The 24,841-nt window shown below is 42.9% G+C and overlaps 1 protein-coding gene and 17 non-coding genes across 21 annotated transcripts in view; all 18 read left to right on the forward strand.

Annotated features, from left to right (window-relative positions):
• Nucleotides 1-14,153, forward strand: part of LOC109877937 (AF4/FMR2 family member 1-like) — a 71,962-nt gene extending 57,809 nt beyond the window's left edge. For 3 of the 4 annotated variants that reach the window (XM_031802758.1, XM_020470170.2, XM_031802756.1), the window contains 7 exons: nt 7,285-7,348; nt 7,462-7,598; nt 8,771-8,842; nt 9,037-9,130; nt 9,386-9,426; nt 12,408-12,637; nt 12,866-14,153. In XM_031802758.1, coding sequence (XP_031658618.1) covers nt 7,285-7,348; nt 7,462-7,598; nt 8,771-8,842; nt 9,037-9,130; nt 9,386-9,426; nt 12,408-12,637; nt 12,866-12,990 — 763 coding nt within the window. In that variant the 3' untranslated portion in view covers nt 12,991-14,153. The remainder of the gene's footprint in view (nt 1-7,284; nt 7,349-7,461; nt 7,599-8,770; nt 8,843-9,036; nt 9,131-9,385; nt 9,427-12,407; nt 12,638-12,865) is intronic. The other variant, XM_031802757.1, reaches the window with a different exon arrangement.
• Nucleotides 14,154-18,514: 4,361 nt separating this feature from the next.
• On the forward strand, nt 18,515-18,586 carry trnad-guc (transfer RNA aspartic acid (anticodon GUC)). The gene has a single exon. It is a non-coding gene; the product is annotated as a tRNA-Asp (tRNA).
• A 120-nt stretch (nt 18,587-18,706) lies between these two features.
• On the forward strand, nt 18,707-18,777 carry trnag-gcc (transfer RNA glycine (anticodon GCC)). The gene has a single exon. It is a non-coding gene; the product is annotated as a tRNA-Gly (tRNA).
• A 516-nt stretch (nt 18,778-19,293) lies between these two features.
• Nucleotides 19,294-19,365, forward strand: trnad-guc (transfer RNA aspartic acid (anticodon GUC)). The gene has a single exon. It is a non-coding gene; the product is annotated as a tRNA-Asp (tRNA).
• A 119-nt stretch (nt 19,366-19,484) lies between these two features.
• On the forward strand, nt 19,485-19,555 carry trnag-gcc (transfer RNA glycine (anticodon GCC)). Its single transcript has one exon. It is a non-coding gene; the product is annotated as a tRNA-Gly (tRNA).
• Nucleotides 19,556-20,071: 516 nt separating this feature from the next.
• Nucleotides 20,072-20,143, forward strand: trnad-guc (transfer RNA aspartic acid (anticodon GUC)). Its single transcript has one exon. It is a non-coding gene; the product is annotated as a tRNA-Asp (tRNA).
• A 120-nt stretch (nt 20,144-20,263) lies between these two features.
• trnag-gcc (transfer RNA glycine (anticodon GCC)) lies at nt 20,264-20,334 on the forward strand. The gene has a single exon. It is a non-coding gene; the product is annotated as a tRNA-Gly (tRNA).
• A 516-nt stretch (nt 20,335-20,850) lies between these two features.
• trnad-guc (transfer RNA aspartic acid (anticodon GUC)) lies at nt 20,851-20,922 on the forward strand. Its single transcript has one exon. It is a non-coding gene; the product is annotated as a tRNA-Asp (tRNA).
• A 120-nt stretch (nt 20,923-21,042) lies between these two features.
• Nucleotides 21,043-21,113, forward strand: trnag-gcc (transfer RNA glycine (anticodon GCC)). The gene has a single exon. It is a non-coding gene; the product is annotated as a tRNA-Gly (tRNA).
• A 516-nt stretch (nt 21,114-21,629) lies between these two features.
• trnad-guc (transfer RNA aspartic acid (anticodon GUC)) lies at nt 21,630-21,701 on the forward strand. Its single transcript has one exon. It is a non-coding gene; the product is annotated as a tRNA-Asp (tRNA).
• Nucleotides 21,702-21,821: 120 nt separating this feature from the next.
• Nucleotides 21,822-21,892, forward strand: trnag-gcc (transfer RNA glycine (anticodon GCC)). Its single transcript has one exon. It is a non-coding gene; the product is annotated as a tRNA-Gly (tRNA).
• Nucleotides 21,893-22,408: 516 nt separating this feature from the next.
• trnad-guc (transfer RNA aspartic acid (anticodon GUC)) lies at nt 22,409-22,480 on the forward strand. The gene has a single exon. It is a non-coding gene; the product is annotated as a tRNA-Asp (tRNA).
• Nucleotides 22,481-22,599: 119 nt separating this feature from the next.
• Nucleotides 22,600-22,670, forward strand: trnag-gcc (transfer RNA glycine (anticodon GCC)). Its single transcript has one exon. It is a non-coding gene; the product is annotated as a tRNA-Gly (tRNA).
• Nucleotides 22,671-23,186: 516 nt separating this feature from the next.
• trnad-guc (transfer RNA aspartic acid (anticodon GUC)) lies at nt 23,187-23,258 on the forward strand. Its single transcript has one exon. It is a non-coding gene; the product is annotated as a tRNA-Asp (tRNA).
• Nucleotides 23,259-23,378: 120 nt separating this feature from the next.
• Nucleotides 23,379-23,449, forward strand: trnag-gcc (transfer RNA glycine (anticodon GCC)). The gene has a single exon. It is a non-coding gene; the product is annotated as a tRNA-Gly (tRNA).
• Nucleotides 23,450-23,965: 516 nt separating this feature from the next.
• trnad-guc (transfer RNA aspartic acid (anticodon GUC)) lies at nt 23,966-24,037 on the forward strand. Its single transcript has one exon. It is a non-coding gene; the product is annotated as a tRNA-Asp (tRNA).
• A 120-nt stretch (nt 24,038-24,157) lies between these two features.
• Nucleotides 24,158-24,228, forward strand: trnag-gcc (transfer RNA glycine (anticodon GCC)). Its single transcript has one exon. It is a non-coding gene; the product is annotated as a tRNA-Gly (tRNA).
• Nucleotides 24,229-24,744: 516 nt separating this feature from the next.
• trnad-guc (transfer RNA aspartic acid (anticodon GUC)) lies at nt 24,745-24,816 on the forward strand. The gene has a single exon. It is a non-coding gene; the product is annotated as a tRNA-Asp (tRNA).
• Nucleotides 24,817-24,841: the final 25 nt, after the last annotated feature.

Consider the following 24,841-nt stretch of genomic DNA (forward strand, 5'->3'; position numbering starts at 1 on the left):
TTGGCTGGGTTTTCCGTGCATCGGCAGGAGAGAACAGCTACGTCTGGTAAGACGAGGGGTGGGGTTGTGTGTCTATTGGTAAATAATAGCTGGTGTCTCGAGGTATTGCTTGCCTGAGGTACAGTACCTCATGATAAGCTGTAGAGTTCATGTATATTTACCATCACAAAAGAATGCTGGAACTAAGACCCACTCAACGAGCTATAGAAGGCCATAAGCAAACAAGAAAATGCTAATCCAGAAGTGGTGCTCCTAGTGGCCGGGGACTTTAACCTCTTACACCCCCCGACTTTTTTCAATTTCCGCCTGAAGACATACCCAAATCTAACTGCCTGTAGCTCAGGCTCAGAACCAAGGATATGCATACTCTTGATTTCATTTGAAAGAAAACACTGAAGTTTGTTTAAATGTGAATTGAATGTAGGAGAATATAACACAATAGATCTGGTTTAGATAATACAATGAAAAAAACATGTTTTTTCATTTTTATTGTTGTATCATCTTTAAAATGAACGAGACAAAACAAACATTCTGATGGGGACAATTTCAGTGAAACACATAAGAGTGCAACAGTACTTGTGCAAAGTTTCAGAATGATAACTTCAGAAATGAGTGTGCTACATAACATTTATCATGAAGTCCCCCAGGTGTCCCACACAAGTAGCCCAAATGTACCCAAGTGGCCAAATTGGTGAAGTTATACATTTTGAATGGAATAACTATATAAAAAATACCAAAATGGTATTCTAACACACACCCCCCCCCCCAAAAATGGAGAAAAAAAGATATATATATATATATACATTTAGAAAATAACACTTTCAATATTTGGAAGACCCTCAGTCCTCTACACAATATTGTGCTGCTGATGCCAGGTGCCATAGCAGTCTCTTTCTGCTGTAAAGCAGAGGGTCACCAAGCATGTGGTGCAGGTGATGGGGGACTTCATTTAGCAAAGAACACAGCGACGCCTCCATGCTGTGCCCCTTTGGCCCTGAGGCACATCCATGCCTGCAGAAATACATTTGGGCAGATGAACACCACTTGTGGCAGTAGCTGGATGAACCAGCTTCAGTGGGGGATGGAAACCTTGGCACTGGGGGGCTTCCATTCGGAGTCCGTGTCACTGTGAAAGAAAATGTTCAGTTAGAAAAGTTTCACATATGAGCCCTGTATCAACAGGTATAATAAACAGATATACACTGCTCAAAAAAATAAAGGGAACACTAAAATAACACATCCTAGATCTGAATGAATGAAATATTCTTATTAAATACTTTTTTCTTTACATAGTTGAATGTGCTGACAACAAAATCACACATTATCAATGGAAATCAAATTTATCAACCCATGGAGGTCTGGATTTGGAGTCACACTTCAAAATTAAAGAGGAAAACCACACTACAGGCTGATCCAACTTTGATGTAATGTCCTTAAAACAAGTCAAAATGAGGCTCAGTAGTGTGTGTGCCTCCACGTGCCTGTATGACCTCCCTACAACGCCTGGGCATGCTCCTGATGAGGTGGCGGATGGTCTCCTGAGGGATCTCCTCCGAGACCTGGACTAAAGCATCCGCTAACTCCTGGAGAGTCTGGTTGGTAGATGGAGCGAGACATGATGTCCCAGATGTGCTCAATTGGATTCAGGTCTGGGGAACAGGCGGGCCAGTCCATAGCATCAATGCCTTCCTCTTGCAGGAACTGCTGACACACTCCAGACACATGAGGTCTAGCATTGTCTTGCATTAGGAGGAACCCAGGGCCAACCACACCAGCATATGGTCTCACAAGGGGTCTGAGGATCTCATCTCGGTACCTAATGGCAGTCAGGCTACCTCTGGCGAGCACATGGAGGGCTGTGCGGCCCCCCCCAAAGAAATGCCACCTCACACCATGACTGACCCACTGCCAAACCGGTCATGCTGGAGGATGTTGCAGGCAGCAGAACGTTCTCCACGGCGTCTCCAGACTCTGTCACGTCTGTCAGATGTGCTCAGTGTGAACCTGCTTTCATCTGTGAAGAGCACAGGGCGCCAGTGGTGAATTTTCCAATCTTGGTGTTCTCTGGCAAATGTCAAATGTCCTGCACGGTGTTGGGCTGTAAGCACAACCCCCAACTGTGGACGTCGGGCCCTCATACCACCCTCATGGAGTCTGTTTCTGACCGTTTGAGCAGACACATGCACATTTGTGGCCTGCTGGAGATCATTTTGCAGGGCTCTGGCAGTGCCCCTCCTGCTCCTCCTTGCACAAAGGCGGAGGTAGCGGTCCTGCTGCTGGGTTGTTGCCCTCCTACGGCCTCCTCCACGTCTCCTGATTTACTGGCCTGTCTCCTGGTAGCGCCTCCATGCTCTGGACACTACGCTGACAGACACAGCAAACCTTCTTGCCACAGCTCGCATTGATGTGCCATCCTGGCTGAGCTGCACTACCTGAGCCACTTGTGTGGGTTGTAGACTCTGTCTCATGCTACCACTAGAGTGAAAGCACCGCCAGCCAGCATTCAAAAGTGACCAAAACATCAGCCAGGAAGCATAGGAACTGAGAAGTGGTCTGTACGGTGGTCACCACCTGCAGAACCACTCCTTTATTGGGGGTGTCTTGCTAATTGCCTATAATTTCCACCTGTTGTCTATTCCATTTGCACGACAGCATGTGAAATGTATTGTCAATCAGTGTTGCTTCCTAAGTGGACAGTTCGATTTCACAAAAGTGTGATTGACTTGGAGTTACATTGTGTTGTTTAAGTGTTTTTATTTTTTTGAGCAGTGTATTTAGAGTACAGGGAACAGAAGGTTGAATACAGTGCCTTGCGAAAGTATTCGGCCCCCTTGAACTTTGCGACCTTTTGCCACATTTCAGGCTTCAAACATAAAGATATAAAACTGTATTTTTTTGTGAAGAATCAACAACAAGTGGGACACAATCATGAAGTGGAACGACATTTAGTGGATATTTCAAACTTTTTTAACAAATCAAAAACTGAAATTGGGCGTGCAAAATTATTCAGCCCCCTTTAATACTTTGTAGCGCCACCTTTTGCTGCGATTACAGCTGTAAGTCGCTTGGGGTATGTCTCTATCAGTTTTGCACATCGAGAGACTGAAATTGTTTCCCATTCCTCCTTGCAAAACAGCTCGAGCTCAGTGAGGTTGGATGGAGAGCATTTGTGAACAGCAGTTTTCAGTTCTTTCCACAGATTCTCGATTGGATTCAGGTCTGGACTTTGACTTGGCCATTCTAACACCTGGATATGTTTATTTTTGAACCATTCCATTGTAGATTTTGCTTTATGTTTTGGATCATTGTCTTGTTGGAAGACAAATCTCCGTCCCAGTCTCAGGTCTTTTGCAGACTCCATCAGGTTTTCTTCCAGAATGGTCCTGTATTTGGCTCCATCCATCTTCCCATCAATTTGAACCATCTTCCCTGTCCCTGCTGAAGAAAAGCAGGCCCAAACCATGATGCTGCCACCACCATGTTTGACAGTGGGGATGGTGTGTTCAGGGTGATGAGCTGTGTTGCTTTTACGCCAAACATAACGTTTTGCATTGTTGCCAAAAAGTTCCATTTTGGTTTCATCTGACCAGAGCACCTTCTTCCACATGTTTGGTGTGTCTCCCAGGTGGCTTGTGGCAAACTGTAAACGACACTTTTTATGGATATCTTTAAGAAATGGCTTTCTTCTTGCCACTCTTCCATAAAGGCCAGATTTGTGCAATATACGACTGATTGTTGTCCTATGGACAGAGTCTCCCACCTCAGCTGTAGATCTCCGCAGTTCATCCAGAGTGATCATGGGCCTTCTTGGCTGCATCTCTGATCAGTCTTCTCCTTGTATGAGCTGAAAGTTTAGAGGGACGGCCAGGTCTTGGTAGATTTGCAGTCGTCTGATACTATATTATCGCTTGCACAGTGCTCCTTGGGATGTTTAAAGCTTGGGAAATATTTTTGTATCCAAATCCGGCTTTAAACTTCTTCACAACAGTATCTCGGACCTGCCTGGTGTGTTCCTTGTTCTTCATGATGCTCTCTGCGCTTTTAACGGACCTCTGAGACTATCACAGTGCAGGTGCATTTATACGGAGACTTGATTACACACAAGTGGATTGTATTTATCATCATTAGTCATTTAGGTCAACATTGGATCATTCAGAGATCCTCACTGAACTTCTGGAGAGAGTTTGCTGCACTGAAAGTAAAGGGGCTGAATAATTTTGCACACCCAATTTTTCAGTTTTTGATTTGTTAAAAAAGTTTGAAATATCCAATAAATGTCGTTCCACTTCATGATTGTGTCCCACTTGTTGTTGATTCTTCACAAAAAAATACAGTTTTATATCTTTATGTTTGAAGCCTGAAATGTGGCAAAAGGTCGCAAAGTTCAAGGGGGCCGAATACTTTCGCAAGGCACTGTATATTATGACAGACCAGCTAGATCTTCTGTCTCTATTATATTACGACAGACCAGCCAGATCTACTGTCTCCATTTCACTTTGGCAATTGTTGTGGGCCTGCACTCCCCTCAACAGCCTCAAATAGGCTATTTCATTTCACAAATAATATTTTATATTATTAATTTCAAACAACGGCATTAGCATGAGAAGAACTTACTAGTCCAAAACGATGTCCTCTCCGTTCAAAAAATATTCCTCCATTTGGGAATCGCTAAATGAATCGTCCTCCAACAATCTCTGACTTTCCCGACCAATTTCTTCTAAAATGGTGTATACATCTGTATATCTAGACTTAGATTTAGCTTTCCCTGACTTCGTCGCCATACTGATTGATTTATAAACAGCTGAAGATGCGCTTTACCAAAACAACGCTGTATGAATCTTCAATGGCAAATGAACCTCTTTACGCTGGCGTTTACTACATGGGTTGGTCTTCCAACACATAAACATTACATATTGCCGTTTACCTCAACTCATTGGCTATCTACCCAGCTAGATTTCAAGACGATCAGTGGTCATTGGGTTAAAATACAGTCAATCAACGAAACAGCGGTCATATCATTGGTGCACAATGATGTCAGGACTTGTTGTCTTCAAATCGGTTTCTTTCAATCAATACGTCCCACGAAATGACCCATCAGGTTTGGTTGTGTTACAAACAAACCAGTTGATTGCAATGAAACCAAACATGACTGGAAAAGTCACTTTTCGTGTGTGTATTTACACCGAATGTGTCGTCGAAAATGGAATGAGACGGAATTCACGACACAAGCGGTTCACAAAATGTTTTGTGTTAGGCTATAAAAATGGATTTTTATCAAACAAAAGACCATTCATTGTGTAACAATGAGCATTGGGATTGCAAACAGAGGAAGATTGTCAAAGGTAAACTATTTATTTTATTGCAATTTGTGATGTTACGCCTGTGCTGGTTGAAATTAGTAATTTTTTATGGGGCTTTGTTCTCAGATAATCGCATCGTATTCTTTCGCAGTAAATCCTTTTTTAAATCTGACAACGCAGTTGGATTAGCAAGATTCTAGGCTTTCGACCCATATGAGACACTTGTATTTTCATGAATGTTTAATATGAATATATATGTAGTGATCACCTTATGTTGTCGAATTTAATCCCGCTAACGGGTTCGGTGCGCAGAGAGGTTAATGCAGGCAAACTTAAATCAGTTTTACCTCATTTCTACCGGCATGTTACATGTGCAACCAGAGGAAAATATATTCTGACACACAGACTCATACAAAGCTCTCCCTCGCCCTACATTTGGCATATCTGACCATAATTCTATCCTCCTGATTCCTGCTTACAAGCAAAAACTAAAGCAGGATGTACCAGTGACTCACTCAATACGGAAGTGGTCAGATGCTACGCTACAGGACTGTTTTGCTAGCACAGACTGGAATATGTTCTGGAATTCATCCAATGGCATTGAGGAGTGTACCACCTCAGTTTCAACAATAAGTGCATCGACGAAGTCGTCCCCACAGTGAACATACATATCCTTTTCAGGACCCTGTCTTTCAAAGATAATTTGTAATAATCCCAAACTTCACAGTTCTTCATTGTAAAATGTTTAAACACTGTTTCCCATGCTTGTTCAATGAACCATATACAATAAATGAACATGCACCTGTGGAACGGTTGTTAAGACACTAACAGCTTACAGAAGTTAGGCAATTAAGGTCACAGTTATAAAAACTTAGGGCACTTTCTACTGACTCTGAAAAACACCAAAAGAAAGATGCCCAGGGTTCCTGCTTATCTGTGTGAACGTGCCTTAGGCATGCTGCAAGGAGGCATGAGGACTGCAGATGTGGTCTGGACAATAAATTGCAATGTCCGTACTGTGAGATGCATAAGACAGCGCTACAGGGAGACGGGACAGACAGCTGATCGTCCTTGCAGTGGCAGACCACGTGTAACACCTGCACTGGATCAGTACATCTGAACATCACACCTGTGGGACAGGTACAGGATGGCAACAACTGCCTGAGTTACACCAGGATTGCACAATCCTTCCATCAGTGCTCACACTGTCCACAATAGGCTGAGAGAGGCTGGACTGAGGGCTTTTAGACCTGTTGTAAAGGCAGGTCCTCACCAGACATCACCGGCAACAACGTTGCCTATGGGCACAAACCCACCGTTGCTGGACCAGACAGGACTGGCAAAAGTGCTCTTCACTGACGAGTCACGGTTTAGTCTCACCAAAGGTGATGGTCGGATTCACGTTTATCGTTGAAGGATTGAGCGTTACACCGAGGCCTGTTTTCTGGAGCGGGATCGATTTGGAGGTGGAGGGTCCGTCATGGGACTGAACTTTTTGTCATTGCAGGCAATCTCAATGCTGTGCATTACAGGGAAGACATCCTCCTCCCTCATGTGGTACCCTTCCTGCAGGCTCATCCTGACATGACCCTCCAGCATGACAATGCCACCAACCATACAGCTCATTCCGTTCATGATTTCCTTCAAGACAGGAATGTCAGTGTTCTGCCATGTCCAGTCGAAGAGCCTGGATCTCAAACCCATGGAGCACATCTGGGACCTGTTGGATTGGAGTGAGGGCTAGGGCCATTCCCCTCAAAAATGTCCGGGAACTTGTATGTTCCTTGATGGAAGAGTGGAGTAAACGTTATTCCATTTCTGTTAGTCACATGTTTGTGGAACTTGTTCAGTTTGTCTCAGTTGTTGAATCTGTTATGTTCATACAAATATTTACAAATTAAGTTTGCTGAAAATTAACGCAGTTGACTGAGAGGACGTTTCTTTTTTTGCTGAATTTATATACCTCTGTTCCTGCCACCCACAGGCAGCACCCAGTGGAGTATCATATGAAGGAAGCCAAAAAACTCAAGCACAAAGCAGATGCCACGGTAATAGTCCTATTTTTACACTCTCATTCTCTTTCAATTCAGTATTTTTCTTTCACTTGTGACAATCTCAAAGGATTCTAAACAAAGGTCTGTGCGTTTTTTGTTTTCTCCAGTCTGATAAGGTGGGCAAAGCTTTCAACTACCTCGATGCTGCCATGTCCTTTGTGGAGAGCGGCATCGCTATGGAAACCGATCCCCAGACCCCGAAGTCGGCATATACGATGTTCGCTGAAACCTTGGATCTGATAAGGTAAGCAGCCCAAAACAATATGTACTAGATAGAGCTCCTTAGCTGCAGTGAGTAGGGTATGGGCATTTGAAATATTTTCAGGTTTGAATAATAAGAATTTTTTGGGGGATATCCAGATAGTTGTAAAACATGTTTTTTTGTGTGCCTTTATTTAAACTTGGACAACTTGTTTGCTGTGCAGCCTGCACGCCTCAGAGGATGTTCACGGCCCGATGGTGGGTGCGTGTGTGTGTGTGAGACAGGAGGGAGAGGGGGGAAAAATGCCACGATCTCGTGCTAGTTAGATAACCTATGGCATTTACAAGTTTGTCTATTATCCCATCTGGCAGTGGCTGTCTTTACTGCATCAAATTTATTTAAAGAAGAGAAGCTGGCCAGATGTCAGCTAGCTAGACTAGTTGAGGCCATTTTGCTACACTCCCCGTCCTTTTCTACAACTCCATTCAGATTAAACCTGTCGGTTGCTCCTGCTAGCCTACTCCTTCTCATTTAGCTAACTTAATTACAGAACTGTAATTCCATTTTGCATGAAATTAGAGGTCTACCACTTCAAATTGCTACACATAGGAGCCTCTGACTGTAGTGCCTACCAGCTACACACGTGGAACCTGTGTGAAAATATGGTATGTCTCAGTAATATGGTATGTATTTTATTGGGGTGCACGTCATAAAAACTACATTCAAAAGTTTGTTTTATTCAATTAAGAATTTCACGGACGTATCAAAAATGAAATACAGAAATCTAATTTACATACAGTACCTGTCAAAAGTTTGGACACCTACTCATTCCAGGGTTTTTCATTATTTGTACTTTATTGTACATTGTAGAATAATAATGAAGACATCAAAACTATTGAAATGACACATATGGAATCATGTAGTAACCAAAAAAGTGTTAAACAAATCAAAATATATTTTATATTTGAGATTCTTCAAAATATCCACCTTTTGCCTTGATGACTGCTTTGCACACTCTTGGCATTCTCTCATCCAGCTTCATGAGGCTCAGGGCCTCAAAGGCTATGGCCGACTCTGATTACATGTGTGGGTATGGATGAGGCAATGAGCCACTGTGACCCCTCATGATGAGTTCCTTTTTTTTTGTGAACTCACCTTTGCTTTGTTTCCTGTGCTTTTTCTAGCTTTTTTAAATGCCACCTCTACTCTTTCAGGTTCATACTGAAACTGAAGGGTTCTATGGACCCCTCTGCCCCTGTTACAGACAAGGATTTTACAATATTATGGTAACTAGATACCTGGACCCTACTATATGTAATATATACCCTGCTACACCACACAATAGTTCACTATAGTTCTGTTAAATGTAACATAAATGTCAAGTAGTGGCACTTTGGATCCATTTTTACCTCAAGTCAGTGAAATGAAGTATTCCTGCAGAGGATTATGAGAATGTAACCTTTTCGTTATTGTCTGTCAGTATGAGGTGCCAGTCCCTTCTACAGATGGCCATGTTTCGCTACAAAAGAGAAACGGCACTTAAGTATTCAAGGACCCTCACGGATCATTTCAAGGTAGGCTTCAAGGATCACATGTTGGTCCTTTGTTTCTGCATGTCTTTGTGTGTGTAGTGTACACACATTCACTGGAAAATAAATGGCAGTGACGTTCTGAGCACACAACTAGTTGAGTACTTGGATTACTATTGAGTAATCAAAACGTATGTTGGTGTGTAAATTCAAATGAATATTAAATTGTCAATGTGTGTTGAGACATGGTTAAATAGCAAATGAGTTTGACTGAATTGGATCTTAAATGATCTTTTTCAGAGCTCCTCCAAGTCTGCAGCCCCCTCCCAATGTGTCTCAAAGTAAGTATTTTACCTAGTGGTTGTCCTCTGCTCAGCCTTTTCCCTTTGTGTGTCCTATCTCCTGCTTTAGCATTTAGTCAGAACCCCTTTAGGATGGCTAATATTAGGGTGACTAAATCAATGGAGGCTAGAGGGGGGGTGGGGTGTAAAATAGCAACTTTCTTCTCTAATCCGGAGGACATAAGAATATAGAGATGCTAGAAATCGATTTTTAGACATGATGTGTATTTTCATATTTTAGTATACCCTTTTCATAATAATGTGAAATTCCTGTTATTTTTTGAAGATATCAAATTATTTTGCAGATGTTATGCAGCGAAATACTTATGCTTCTAGTTCCAACAGAGTAGTCCACCTGAGTAAATGCATGTTAAAAATGCCTCTGGCTGTGTTTACAGGTCTCTTAAATTAAGGTCTTTGCACACCTGGACTGTGCAATATTTGTCCATTTATTATTTTTTAAATTCTAAACAGTCTGTCAAGTTGGTTGTTGATCATTGCTAGACAGCCATTTTTAAGTCTTGCCATAGTTTCAAGCAGATTTAAATCAAAACTGTAACTAGGCCATTTAGGAGCGTTCAATATCCTCTTGGTAATCAACTCCAGTGTAAATTTGGCCTTGTGCTTTAGGTTATTGTCCTGCTGAAAGGTGAATTTGTCTCCTAGTATCTGTTGGAAAGCAGACTGAGCCAGTCTTTACTCTGATTTTGCATGTTCTTAGCTCCACTGTTTCTTTCTATCTTAAAAAACTCCCCAGTCCTTGCTGTTGACAAGCATACCGATAACATGATGCAGCCACCATCATGCTTGAAAATATGAAGAGGGGTACTCAGTCAAGTGTTGTTGGATTTTCTCCAAACATTAAAAGTTACTTTCTTTGCTGCATTTTTTTTTTGCAGTATTACTATTAGCGTCTTGTTGCAAACAGGATGCATGTTTTGGAATATTTGTCATTTGTAAATGCTTCCTTCTTTTCACTCTGTCATTTAGGTGAAAATTGTGGAGTAACTACAATGTTTATCCATCCTCAGGAGAAAACTATCACAGCCATCAAACTCTGTTTTAAAATCCCCATTGACCTCATGGGGAAATCCTTCCACTCTGGCAAGAGTTAGGACGGACACCTGTAGCTTTGTAGTTACTGGGTGTAATGATACACTGTCCAAAACCTAGTTAATAACTTTACCATACTCAAAAGTATGTTCACTGTATGCTTTTGTTTATTTTTACCCATCTGCCAATCGGAGACCTTTGCGAGTTATTGGTCTTTTTGGTTGAATCTGTGCTTGAAATTCAGTACTCGACTGAGGGACCGTTCAGATAATTATGGGTATTTTCTATAGATCAGTGAAACAAAATCCCAATTTAATACATTTTTAATTCAGACTGTAACCCAATAAAATGTGGAAAAAGTTTTGTGAATTTTGTGAATGAATAGAAAAGGTGTGTGTGTGTGTGTGTACAGCAGTAGTTATATTGACTAGAATTCAAAAATATTAAAGTGTTGGTCCCATGTTTCATGAACTTAAATAAAAGATCCCAGAAATTGTGCACAAATTTGTTTACATCCCTGTTAGTGAGCATTTCTCCTTTGCCAAAATAACTGCAATCAAGCGCTTCCTATAACCATCAATGAGCTTCCTGCACCTCTGTACTGGCAGTTTGGCCCAGTCCTCTTGTGCAAACTGCTCCAGTTCTCCCAGATTAGAAGAGTGCCTTCTCCTAACTGCTGTTTTCAGATCTCTCCACAAGTTTTCAATGGGATTTAGATTTGGACTTGCTGGCCACTTCAGAACAGTCCAGCGTTTTGTCTTGAACCATTCCTGGGTCCTTTTTGAAGTGTGTTTGGGGCCATTGTCCTACTGGAAGACCCATGACCTTCAACGGAGACACATTTTTCTGACACTGGGTCTGACATTGGACTCCAAAATACCTTTTTGTATTCACCTGATTTCATGATGCCATGCACACGTTCAAGGCACCCAGTTCCAGAGGCAGCAAAGCAACCCCAAAACATCACAACCTCCATGTTTGACTGTAGGGAAGGTGTTCTTTTCTTTGAAAGCTTAATTTTGTTTTCTGTAGAGATGGTGTGCTTTACCAAAAAGCTGTAAATTGGTCTCATCTGTCCACAGGATATTCTCCCAGAAGGATTTTGGCATGTTCAGCTGTGTTTTGGCAAATTGCAGTCGGGCTTTCTTATGTCTTCCTCTCAGCAGTGGGGTCCTCTTGGGACTCCTAACCCCTTTTCATTGAGTTGGTGACGGATTGTGCGAGTTGAAACTGTCTGAATGTCAGCTTGAATCTTTGTGGCAGTTGACTGAGGTGCTTTCTCCAACATTCAAACAATACTTTGCTGCAATCTTCCATTAAGTTTTCTCTTGTGGCCACGTCCAGTGAGGTTGGCTACAGTGGCATGGGCCTTAAACTTTTTGATTACATTACTTACGGTGGAAACAGGAACATCAAGGCCTCTGGAGATGAACTTGTAGCCTCGATTGTCCATGCTTGGCTCCAATCTTGTATCTGATCTCCTCAGATAATTCTCTGGTTGTTTTGTTCAACTGAACACCGAAGACATACATATGTGGATACCAAAATATATTTTAATTTCAACAGCTTTCTGGAAGAAATGGTGCATTATTTGAAAAAAGTGCAAGGGTGCCAATATTTTTGTCCACGACTGTACATCTCATTCAACCCACTTATTAATAAGTGTATATATACTGTTGGAAGTCATCGTATTATGTGCTCAGTCCCATCCGGGGCGGGAGGTAGCATAGTGGTTAGAGCATTGGACTAGTAATCGAAAAGTTGCAAGATCGAATCCCTGAGCTGACAAGGTAAAAATCTGTCGTTTTGCCACTGAACAAGGCAGTTAACCCACCGTTCCTAGGCCGTCATTGAAAATAAGAATTTGTTCTGACTTGCCTAGTTAAATAAAAGGTAACTCATGCCCCACCCTGCCCTCTCTTTCCCAGAAGCACGGGCACACCATCCCCCATGTCTCCCATGCCGTCTCCTGCCAGCACAGCCAGCTCTGGGCCAGGCTCCAATCACAGCAGTGGGGTGGGGATGGGCAATGTGAGCACTGTGGCCATTCCCCAGGTCATCCAGCAGGTGGCATCGTCCTACGTCAACATCACAGCACTCTTCCTGAGTGCTCACGACATCTGGGAGCAGGCTGACGAGCTGGCACACAGAGGCAGTGGTAAAGGGGAGCAGAGGGGAAGGTTAAATAGTCTTACACAAGGATATTATTACACCTGAAAAGATTCTTTATAAGCTGTAGTTCTATATATCATTACTTGAGGTCATGATGACTGGGAAAAAATACTGGTGATGGTTGTAGTTATTTCATGTGAGAATTTCTTTCCTGCTAATGTTGGTATTAACGTATCCAGGCTCTTTTCTTCTCTTTTGTTTTGTGTCTCTCTAGGTTTGTTGTCTGAGCTGGACTCAGCTCTGGGCCAGTTGAGCCTGACCTCCACCATGAGCTCTCTGGTGCGTCACACACGGCAGGGACTGCAGTGGCTCCGACTGGACACCTGCGAGACACAGTGACTGTTTCTCAACCCCACCCAGCACTACACAGCCCTGCTTACTCCTGCCGTACTCCTACAGTACCCAGCCGTGGATAACCCTGTCCGGGACATCCTATTTGGCTTTATTTATTGACAGGCCATCAGGCGAAAGCAGGATCCCAAGTCCCTCCTCTACAAGTTGTTCATATGGATACAAAGTCAACTTTTATTAAATTTTTCCCAACTACCTATGAAACTGATGTTCAGAGACCCTGTGTCCCACACACTTCCGGGTCCTCTGTTGGTCACATGGATGGGTCCATTAACAAAACAACTATCACATCCACCTCTGGATCTCTGGAGGCAGCAGGGCCTGCTAGACCTGTAGTGAGTTGAATGAGACTCTCCCTTTCTGAAAAATTTGTCACACAGCCAACTGACTGTGGCCTGACCACCCCTCTGGGCCCTGTATCCCCTGGGGGTTAGACAGTGGGAAGGTTGGCTGAAGAACTGACTCCCACCCTTCTCCTGTGGTAATGCAAAGCAGTGATGATAAAAAGCTTATTTATTAGCCTTATTATATTATCACTATTTTTATATTGTTTCAGTAAAATGTTGTTTGATCAAAAGCGGTGTCATGGCCAATATTTACTTCACCCAGCTGAAAAGGCCTATAGAACTACAGGTATCCATCCATCCCATCCTATAATAATAGTAATAATAGTATTGGTCAACTCCTGCAGAATATAACCAGTATCTCTGCGCTCCATAAAGTATTTCTAAATTGGTTTTGCCCTGAAAAATTGACATGCCACAAGATGGCCCTGGTCACTTTCTGTGAATATGTTTGTTTATTATTATTACTCTCTCTTATCTTCAAAGGAGATTGAATTTACCTGCCAGGACGGGTCCACTATGTTAATTCAGTCATAACAGAAATATAGTGCATACGGAAATTATTCAGGCCCCTTGAGTTTTTCCAAATTTTGTAACGTTAAAGCCTTATTCTAAAATGGATTATATTGTTTTTTGCCCTTCATCAAACTACACAAAATACCCCATAATGGCAAAGCAAAAACAAGTTCATATCAATGTTTTCAAATTAATATAAAAAAAATGAAATCACAATTACATAAGTATGCACACCCTTTTTCAGTACTTTGTTGAAACACCTTTGGCAGCGATTACAGCCTCGAGTCTTGGGTAGGATGCTACAAGCTTGGCACACCTGTATTTGGGGAGTTTCTCCCATTCTTCTCTGCAGATCCTCTCAAGCTCTGTCAGGTTGGATGGGGAGTGTCGCTGCACAGCTATTTTCAGGTCTCTCCAGAGATATTTGATTGGGTTCAAGAACCAGCTCTGGCTGGGCCACTCAAGGACATTCAGAGACTTGTCCCATAGCCACTCCTGCATTGTCTTGGCTGTTTGCTTAGGGTCGTTGTCCTGTTGGAAGGTGAACCTTCACCCCAGTCTGAAGTCCCTGAGTGCTCTGCAGCAGGTTTTCATCAAGGATCTCTCTATACATCTTTCCCTCACACCTGACTAGTGTCCCAGTCCCTTGTCGCTGAAAAACATCCCCACAGCATGAGGCTGCTGCTGCCACCATGCTTAACTGGTGCCAGGTTTCCTCCAGATGTGATGCTTGGCATTCAAATCAAATGTATTTATATAGCCCTTCGTACATCAGCTGATATCTCAAAGTGCTGTACAGAAACCCAGCTTAAAACCCCAAACAGCAAGCAATGCAGGTGTAGAAGCACGGTGGCTAGGAAAAACTCCCTAGAAAGGCCAAAACCTAGGAAGAAACCTAGAGAGGAACCAGGCTATGTGGGGTGGCCAGTCCTCTTCTGGCTGTGCCGGGTGGAGATTATAACAGAACATGGCCAAGATGTTCAAATGCTCATAAATGACCAGCATAGTCGAATAATAATAAGGCAGAACAGTTGAAACTGGAGCAGCAGCACGGCCAGGTGGACTGGGGACAGCAAGGAGTCATCATGTCAGGTAGTCCTGGGGCATGGTCCAAGGGCTCAGGTCCTCCGAGAGAGAGAAAGAAAGAGAGAAGGAGAGAATTAGAGAACGCACACTTAGATTCACACAGGACACCGAATAGGACAGGAGAAGTACTCCAGATATAACAAACTGACCCTAGCCCCCCGACACAAACTACTGCAGCATAAATACTGGAGGCTGAGACAGGAGGAGTCAGGAGACGCTGTGGCCCCATCCGAGGACACCCCCGGACAGGGCCAAACAGGAAGGATATAACCCCACCCACTTTGCCAAAGCACAGCCCCCACACCACTAGAGGGATATATTCAGGCCAAAGAGTTCAATCTTGGTTTCATCAGACCAGAGAATCTTGTTTCTCATTGTCTGAGAGTCTTTAATTGCCTTTTGGCAAACTGCAAGTGGGCCTTCATGTGCCTTTTACTGAGGAGTGGACGCTGTCTGGCCACTCTACCATAAAGGCCTGATTTGGTAGAGTGCTACAGAGATGGTTGTCCTTCTGAAAGGTTTTTCCATCTCCGCAAGAGGATCTCTGAAGCTCTGTAAGAGTGGCCATCGGGTTCTTGGCCACCTCCCTGACCAAGGCCCTTCTCCCCCGATTGCTCAGTTTGGCTGAGCGGCCAGCTCTAGGAAGAATCTTGGCAGTTCCAAACTTTTTCCATTTAAGAATGATGGAGGCCACTGTGTTCTTGGGAACCTTCAATGCTGCAGACATTTTCTGGCACCCTTCCCCAGATCTGTACCTCTACACAATCCTGTCTCGGAGCTCTACAGTCAATTCCTTCAACCTCATGGCTTGGTTTTTTAATTGACATGCACGTTCAACTGTGGGACCTTATATAGACAGGTGTGTTCCTTTTCTAAATCCAAGTTGTAGAAACATCAAGGATGATCAATTTGAGTTTCATAGCAAAGGGTCTGAATACTTATGTAAATAAGGTTTCTTTTTTATTTGTAATTCATTTGCAAAAATGTTGACCTGTTTTCGCTTTGTCATTATGGGTTAGTGTGTAGATTGATGAGGAACATTTTTTTATTTAATCAATTTTAAAATAAGGCTGTGACCTAACAAAATGTGGAAAAAGTTAAGGGGTCTAAATACTTTACGCATGCACTGTATGCTTTGATTTTAGTTGGATAAAAAGTGTGCCTTAGATGTTTAAAGGAGACTTAAGTCTGTCTTCCCAAATTGAATACTTTTTGAAAGTAGCATCATGGATAATTAACACAGTGAATCCCAAAAACAGAAGTCAAGTGACTATGTATGTGGGAGGAGTTGGAGAGCACGATAGTCTGAAAGTCAAGTCCTACTCTTCCCTTTACTATACTAACAGTCATGACCGTTGGAAAGGATGCACTGTTTGACTGGCAGCCTGAGAAAGCACTGACAGGTGGTTGTGTTTACATCATTTGCATAGCTCTGATGTACATACGGTATACATTGACAAGTTTTGCTTTCAAAATCATCTAAATTATTGCTGCTTTTTAGTGCAGTTCTTGAAACTACTACTGACCTTTGACTCTATTGCCCATTATCTCTAGATAACGATGTGTCCCAAATTGCAGCCTATTCTCTATTTTTGACCAAGTAGTGCACAATATAGGGAATATGGTCCCATTTGGGGCACAGACAATGTCTAGATGAGTATTGTATGTTTAGGCCTATTCATGGAGTTTAAAGACTGAGATGTAGACCCTGTCTTGCTGTAGAATAAATGACAGCATTTCCCTTTTAAAGCTCTGTGTTCAATTTGGGCCCTACACCGTATATGTTATTCTGATTTCAATCAGGTGGGGTTTGATGGTATTACAATTACAAACTTGCATTTGATTAAATCAGTGGTTAACAGATGTTATCAAAGCAAAATACCAATGTTCCTTGTTTTTGCATCAATCATCAATATTCTGTTATTGTCTTCCCATCCTGCCCTCTCATTAACACTTCAATGCTTACAGCAAGATAAATGGCCAACATGCATATCATTTGCATGTATTTTCTTTGTATTTTCAGTTTCCTTTAGTGTTCTATGGGTTGGTCTAAAAACACCACTGAGTTCTTAAAAATGAATGACCTGTCATTCTTTCCTCTTGCTTGTTGTAAGGTTTTGGTTATGCTATAAAACTGAGCGTTATACGAAACAATATATTTTGAACATTAAAGAAAGCACTAATGAAACACTGTTTTTGATGAAATATTAGTGGTTTGGGCTACCATGCTTTTACCTATAATTTACTAAATCTGGGCCATTTAGTTATTGTTTTGAAATGTTTTGTTACTATACTGTAAAATAAATACATTGGGGCTCACTGGAAAACAAAATGTCTATTGGAGTGCAAATATATAAGGGCTGCACATGGAACCACAAAAGAACAATGTGTTATGTTTATTTTATCAAAAATATGAAAACTCTGAATAGAGTACACTCTGGTACCATGGCTTTTAGTTTATTTTTGTTCCTCTAAGTAGGCTGCTTTGTAAGTAATAATGTTTTGAGTTTCCCAACTTGGATGTCAGCACTGCACATGAAATGTTGTCCTGTTTGAGATTACATTCGACATTGTACTTACTACTTAAAACACATTTCTCTGGTTTCTATATCATGTTACATGTCCTATCATAGTTTTTAGGCTTTGTCATGCTTCATTTAAACCTTTTATTATTTGTGCATAATTAGTAGATATTCTGTTAGTTAGAATTGTTTAAATTATTGTCAATATGTGATATCACACTAAAAGGAACATCATCGCCTTGGTCTTTTACTGGGAATTTGTGGAGAAATGTTTTGTAATTCAACTTTTTTGCCTTGTGAAAATATGTAAATAGTTTGAGATGCAATGTACAGAGGTGTATAAAGACTGATTGGCAATTCATTTAGGTTATTTTCTTCCAAGTAACTTTTTTCCAAAGAGGCTGTTTTGTAGCTTGGCCACTGTAGATGAAGATGAATTGTTAAAAATGTTGGACCAGTTTAACGGTACATTTCTGCCATCTCGACCAGAGCTCTGCAGTGTAAAATGTTTGACGCAATAAACTTTGGGAAAAATGTGCTGGCTGTGTGAATTATTCTTCTTAACCAGGACTGCCAACCCTCTTCCTGGAGGTCTACAGTCCTGAGTGTTTTCAGTCCAACCTTAATTTAACACAGCTGATTCTACTAAGTAGCTGCTGAATCAGATATGCTAAAGAAGAGTTTGACTGAACCTGCAGGACAGTAGATCTCGGACCAGATGGGACTCATTCCTTTTTGCAAGGCTTTAGTTATTAAATGGGAAAGAGTAACCAACTTGTCAGTGACAACTGTCTTGAGTTTGGCATATGTGACAATGTCCTGGGATTTCCCACAAACGCCTCACCTTCTAACTAGTAACGAGCAAAATCGATTACATGTACGTGTCTGTGAGAGTCTCAGCTTTCCATAGAGGGGTCGTAGTAGTTCCTAGCTCCAACCATTCAGTCTCTACAGATATTTATGTTAGAAGTGTTTAAGCCCAACACGCCAAACTTAGGGTTAGTACCAATGCTCCACGTTTTTTCAAAGGTATGACCCACCTGCTCCTCGTTAGTATAGTGGTGAGTATCCCCGCCTGTCACGCGGGAGACCGGGGTTCAATTCCCCGACGGGGAGAAAGGACTGCTTTTTTTTTTAGGGTGAACAATGTAGCTGAGCCCACAAGTGGAAAATATTCTTGGAAAAAAAGCTTTATGATACGATTTCCAGCCTTTGGGGTTACCTCACCCTTCCAAGGCATTGGTTGTTCAGTGGTAGAATTCTCGCCTGCCACGCGGGAGGCCCGGGTTCGATTCCCGGCCAATGCAAGAAGTTTTGAACATGTAATTTTGACAAGTATGCAAACCCCTGAGGAGGAAATCTGTGTTAGATTGCCAGGCCAACAGAAATCTCTGGTCTTGGGCGAATTCTCAACTGACTCTTGAAAAATACGACTTTGCTTTCATTTACAGTTTGGACATTTACTCATTCTCAGTAGACTTTGGTGAATCCATTGCAGATTTCCAGTGTGTGAGGTGGAAAAGAGTAACCAACTTGTCATTGACAACAGTCTTGAGGTTGGGATTTGTGACAATGTCCTGGGATTTCCCACAAACGCCTCACCTTCTAACTAGTATTGTGTGGCCTGTGAGCGGTATAGAGCAAAATCGATTACATGTACGTGTCTGTGAGAGTCTCAGCTTTCCATAGAGGGGTCGTAGTAGTTCCTAGCTCCAACCATTCAGTCTCTACAGATATTTATGTTAGAAGTGTTTAAGCCCAACACGCCAAACTTAGGGTTAGTACCAATGCTCCACGTTTTTTCAAAGGTATGACCCACCTGCTCCTCGTTAGTATAGTGGTGAGTATCCCCGCCTGTCACGCGGGAGACCGGGGTTCAATTCCCCGACGGGGAGAAAGGACTGCTTTTTTTTTAGGGTGAACAATGTAGCTGAGCCCACAAGTGGAAAATATTCTTGGAAAAAAAGCTTTATGATACGATTTCCAGCCTTTGGGGTTAACTCACCCTTCCAAGGCATTGGTTGTTCAGTGGTAGAATTCTCGCCTGCCACGCGGGAGGCCCGGGTTCGATTCCCGGCCAATGCAAGAAGTTTTGAACATGTAATTTTGACAAGTATGCAAACCCCTGAGGAGGAAATCTGTGTTAGATTGCCAGGCCAACAGAAATCTCTGGTCTTGGGCGAATTCTCAACTGACTCTTGAAAAATACGACTTTGCTTTCATTTACAGTTTGGACATTTACTCATTCTCAGTAGACTTTGGTGAATCCATTGCAGATTTCCAGTGTGTGAGGTGGAAAAGAGTAACCAACTTGTCATTGACAACAGTCTTGAGGTTGGGATTTGTGACAATGTCCTGGGATTTCCCACAAACGCCTCACCTTCTAACTAGTATTGTGTGGCCTGTGAGCGGTATAGAGCAAAATCGATTACATGTACGTGTCTGTGAGAGTCTCAGCTTTCCATAGAGGGGTCGTAGTAGTTCCTAGCTCCAACCATTCAGTCTCTACAGATATTTATGTTAGAAGTGTTTAAGCCCAACACGCCAAACTTAGGGTTAGTACCAATGCTCCACGTTTTTTCAAAGGTATGACCCACCTGCTCCTCGTTAGTATAGTGGTGAGTATCCCCGCCTGTCACGCGGGAGACCGGGGTTCAATTCCCCGACGGGGAGAAAGGACTGCTTTTTTTTTTAGGGTGAACAATGTAGCTGAGCCCACAAGTGGAAAATATTCTTGGAAAAAAAGCTTTATGATACGATTTCCAGCCTTTGGGGTTAACTCACCCTTCCAAGGCATTGGTTGTTCAGTGGTAGAATTCTCGCCTGCCACGCGGGAGGCCCGGGTTCGATTCCCGGCCAATGCAAGAAGTTTTGAACATGTAATTTTGACAAGTATGCAAACCCCTGAGGAGGAAATCTGTGTTAGATTGCCAGGCCAACAGAAATCTCTGGTCTTGGGCGAATTCTCAACTGACTCTTGAAAAATACGACTTTGCTTTCATTTACAGTTTGGACATTTACTCATTCTCAGTAGACTTTGGTGAATCCATTGCAGATTTCCAGTGTGTGAGGTGGAAAAGAGTAACCAACTTGTCATTGACAACAGTCTTGAGGTTGGGATTTGTGACAATGTCCTGGGATTTCCCACAAACGCCTCACCTTCTAACTAGTATTGTGTGGCCTGTGAGCGGTATAGAGCAAAATCGATTACATGTACGTGTCTGTGAGAGTCTCAGCTTTCCATAGAGGGGTCGTAGTAGTTCCTAGCTCCAACCATTCAGTCTCTACAGATATTTATGTTAGAAGTGTTTAAGCCCAACACGCCAAACTTAGGGTTAGTACCAATGCTCCACGTTTTTTCAAAGGTATGACCCACCTGCTCCTCGTTAGTATAGTGGTGAGTATCCCCGCCTGTCACGCGGGAGACCGGGGTTCAATTCCCCGACGGGGAGAAAGGACTGCTTTTTTTTTTAGGGTGAACAATGTAGCTGAGCCCACAAGTGGAAAATATTCTTGGAAAAAAAGCTTTATGATACGATTTCCAGCCTTTGGGGTTAACTCACCCTTCCAAGGCATTGGTTGTTCAGTGGTAGAATTCTCGCCTGCCACGCGGGAGGCCCGGGTTCGATTCCCGGCCAATGCAAGAAGTTTTGAACATGTAATTTTGACAAGTATGCAAACCCCTGAGGAGGAAATCTGTGTTAGATTGCCAGGCCAACAGAAATCTCTGGTCTTGGGCGAATTCTCAACTGACTCTTGAAAAATACGACTTTGCTTTCATTTACAGTTTGGACATTTACTCATTCTCAGTAGACTTTGGTGAATCCATTGCAGATTTCCAGTGTGTGAGGTGGAAAAGAGTAACCAACTTGTCATTGACAACAGTCTTGAGGTTGGGATTTGTGACAATGTCCTGGGATTTCCCACAAACGCCTCACCTTCTAACTAGTATTGTGTGGCCTGTGAGCGGTATAGAGCAAAATCGATTACATGTACGTGTCTGTGAGAGTCTCAGCTTTCCATAGAGGGGTCGTAGTAGTTCCTAGCTCCAACCATTCAGTCTCTACAGATATTTATGTTAGAAGTGTTTAAGCCCAACACGCCAAACTTAGGGTTAGTACCAATGCTCCACGTTTTTTCAAAGGTATGACCCACCTGCTCCTCGTTAGTATAGTGGTGAGTATCCCCGCCTGTCACGCGGGAGACCGGGGTTCAATTCCCCGACGGGGAGAAAGGACTGCTTTTTTTTTTAGGGTGAACAATGTAGCTGAGCCCACAAGTGGAAAATATTCTTGGAAAAAAAGCTTTATGATACGATTTCTAGCCTTTGGGGTTAACTCACCCTTCCAAGGCATTGGTTGTTCAGTGGTAGAATTCTCGCCTGCCACGCGGGAGGCCCGGGTTCGATTCCCGGCCAATGCAAGAAGTTTTGAACATGTAATTTTGACAAGTATGCAAACCCCTGAGGAGGAAATCTGTGTTAGATTGCCAGGCCAACAGAAATCTCTGGTCTTGGGCGAATTCTCAACTGACTCTTGAAAAATACGACTTTGCTTTCATTTACAGTTTGGACATTTACTCATTCTCAGTAGACTTTGGTGAATCCATTGCAGATTTCCAGTGTGTGAGGTGGAAAAGAGTAACCAACTTGTCATTGACAACAGTCTTGAGGTTGGGATTTGTGACAATGTCCTGGGATTTCCCACAAACGCCTCACCTTCTAACTAGTATTGTGTGGCCTGTGAGCGGTATAGAGCAAAATCGATTACATGTACGTGTCTGTGAGAGTCTCAGCTTTCCATAGAGGGGTCGTAGTAGTTCCTAGCTCCAACCATTCAGTCTCTACAGATATTTATGTTAGAAGTGTTTAAGCCCAACACGCCAAACTTAGGGTTAGTACCAATGCTCCACGTTTTTTCAAAGGTATGACCCACCTGCTCCTCGTTAGTATAGTGGTGAGTATCCCCGCCTGTCACGCGGGAGACCGGGGTTCAATTCCCCGACGGGGAGAAAGGACTGCTTTTTTTTTTAGGGTGAACAATGTAGCTGAGCCCACAAGTGGAAAATATTCTTGGAAAAAAGCTTTATGATACGATTTCCAGCCTTTGGGGTTAACTCACCCTTCCAAGGCATTGGTTGTTCAGTGGTAGAATTCTCGCCTGCCACGCGGGAGGCCCGGGTTCGATTCCCGGCCAATGCAAGAAGTTTTGAACATGTAATTTTGACAAGTATGCAAACCCCTGAGGAGGAAATCTGTGTTAGATTGCCAGGCCAACAGAAATCTCTGGTCTTGGGCGAATTCTCAACTGACTCTTGAAAAATACGACTTTGCTTTCATTTACAGTTTGGACATTTACTCATTCTCAGTAGACTTTGGTGAATCCATTGCAGATTTCCAGTGTGTGAGGTGGAAAAGAGTAACCAACTTGTCATTGACAACAGTCTTGAGGTTGGGATTTGTGACAATGTCCTGGGATTTCCCACAAACGCCTCACCTTCTAACTAGTATTGTGTGGCCTGTGAGCGGTATAGAGCAAAATCGATTACATGTACGTGTCTGTGAGAGTCTCAGCTTTCCATAGAGGGGTCGTAGTAGTTCCTAGCTCCAACCATTCAGTCTCTACAGATATTTATGTTAGAAGTGTTTAAGCCCAACACGCCAAACTTAGGGTTAGTACCAATGCTCCACGTTTTTTCAAAGGTATGACCCACCTGCTCCTCGTTAGTATAGTGGTGAGTATCCCCGCCTGTCACGCGGGAGACCGGGGTTCAATTCCCCGACGGGGAGAAAGGACTGCTTTTTTTTTTAGGGTGAACAATGTAGCTGAGCCCACAAGTGGAAAATATTCTTGGAAAAAAAGCTTTATGATACGATTTCCAGCCTTTGGGGTTAACTCACCCTTCCAAGGCATTGGTTGTTCAGTGGTAGAATTCTCGCCTGCCACGCGGGAGGCCCGGGTTCGATTCCCGGCCAATGCAAGAAGTTTTGAACATGTAATTTTGACAAGTATGCAAACCCCTGAGGAGGAAATCTGTGTTAGATTGCCAGGCCAACAGAAATCTCTGGTCTTGGGCGAATTCTCAACTGACTCTTGAAAAATACGACTTTGCTTTCATTTACAGTTTGGACATTTACTCATTCTCAGTAGACTTTGGTGAATCCATTGCAGATTTCCAGTGTGTGAGGTGGAAAAGAGTAACCAACTTGTCATTGACAACAGTCTTGAGGTTGGGATTTGTGACAATGTCCTGGGATTTCCCACAAACGCCTCACCTTCTAACTAGTATTGTGTGGCCTGTGAGCGGTATAGAGCAAAATCGATTACATGTACGTGTCTGTGAGAGTCTCAGCTTTCCATAGAGGGGTCGTAGTAGTTCCTAGCTCCAACCATTCAGTCTCTACAGATATTTATGTTAGAAGTGTTTAAGCCCAACACGCCAAACTTAGGGTTAGTACCAATGCTCCACGTTTTTTCAAAGGTATGACCCACCTGCTCCTCGTTAGTATAGTGGTGAGTATCCCCGCCTGTCACGCGGGAGACCGGGGTTCAATTCCCCGACGGGGAGAAAGGACTGCTTTTTTTTTTAGGGTGAACAATGTAGCTGAGCCCACAAGTGGAAAATATTCTTGGAAAAAAAGCTTTATGATACGATTTCTAGCCTTTGGGGTTAACTCACCCTTCCAAGGCATTGGTTGTTCAGTGGTAGAATTCTCGCCTGCCACGCGGGAGGCCCGGGTTCGATTCCCGGCCAATGCAAGAAGTTTTGAACATGTAATTTTGACAAGTATGCAAACCCCTGAGGAGGAAATCTGTGTTAGATTGCCAGGCCAACAGAAATCTCTGGTCTTGGGCGAATTCTCAACTGACTCTTGAAAAATACGACTTTGCTTTCATTTACAGTTTGGACATTTACTCATTCTCAGTAGACTTTGGTGAATCCATTGCAGATTTCCAGTGTGTGAGGTGGAAAAGAGTAACCAACTTGTCATTGACAACAGTCTTGAGGTTGGGATTTGTGACAATGTCCTGGGATTTCCCACAAACGCCTCACCTTCTAACTAGTATTGTGTGGCCTGTGAGCGGTATAGAGCAAAATCGATTACATGTACGTGTCTGTGAGAGTCTCAGCTTTCCATAGAGGGGTCGTAGTAGTTCCTAGCTCCAACCATTCAGTCTCTACAGATATTTATGTTAGAAGTGTTTAAGCCCAACACGCCAAACTTAGGGTTAGTACCAATGCTCCACGTTTTTTCAAAGGTATGACCCACCTGCTCCTCGTTAGTATAGTGGTGAGTATCCCCGCCTGTCACGCGGGAGACCGGGGTTCAATTCCCCGACGGGGAGAAAGGACTGCTTTTTTTTTTAGGGT

Source organism: Oncorhynchus kisutch, linkage group LG23 (assembly GCF_002021735.2).
Source record: "Oncorhynchus kisutch isolate 150728-3 linkage group LG23, Okis_V2, whole genome shotgun sequence".
In the NCBI taxonomy this organism is placed as follows: Eukaryota; Metazoa; Chordata; class Actinopteri; order Salmoniformes; family Salmonidae; genus Oncorhynchus; species Oncorhynchus kisutch.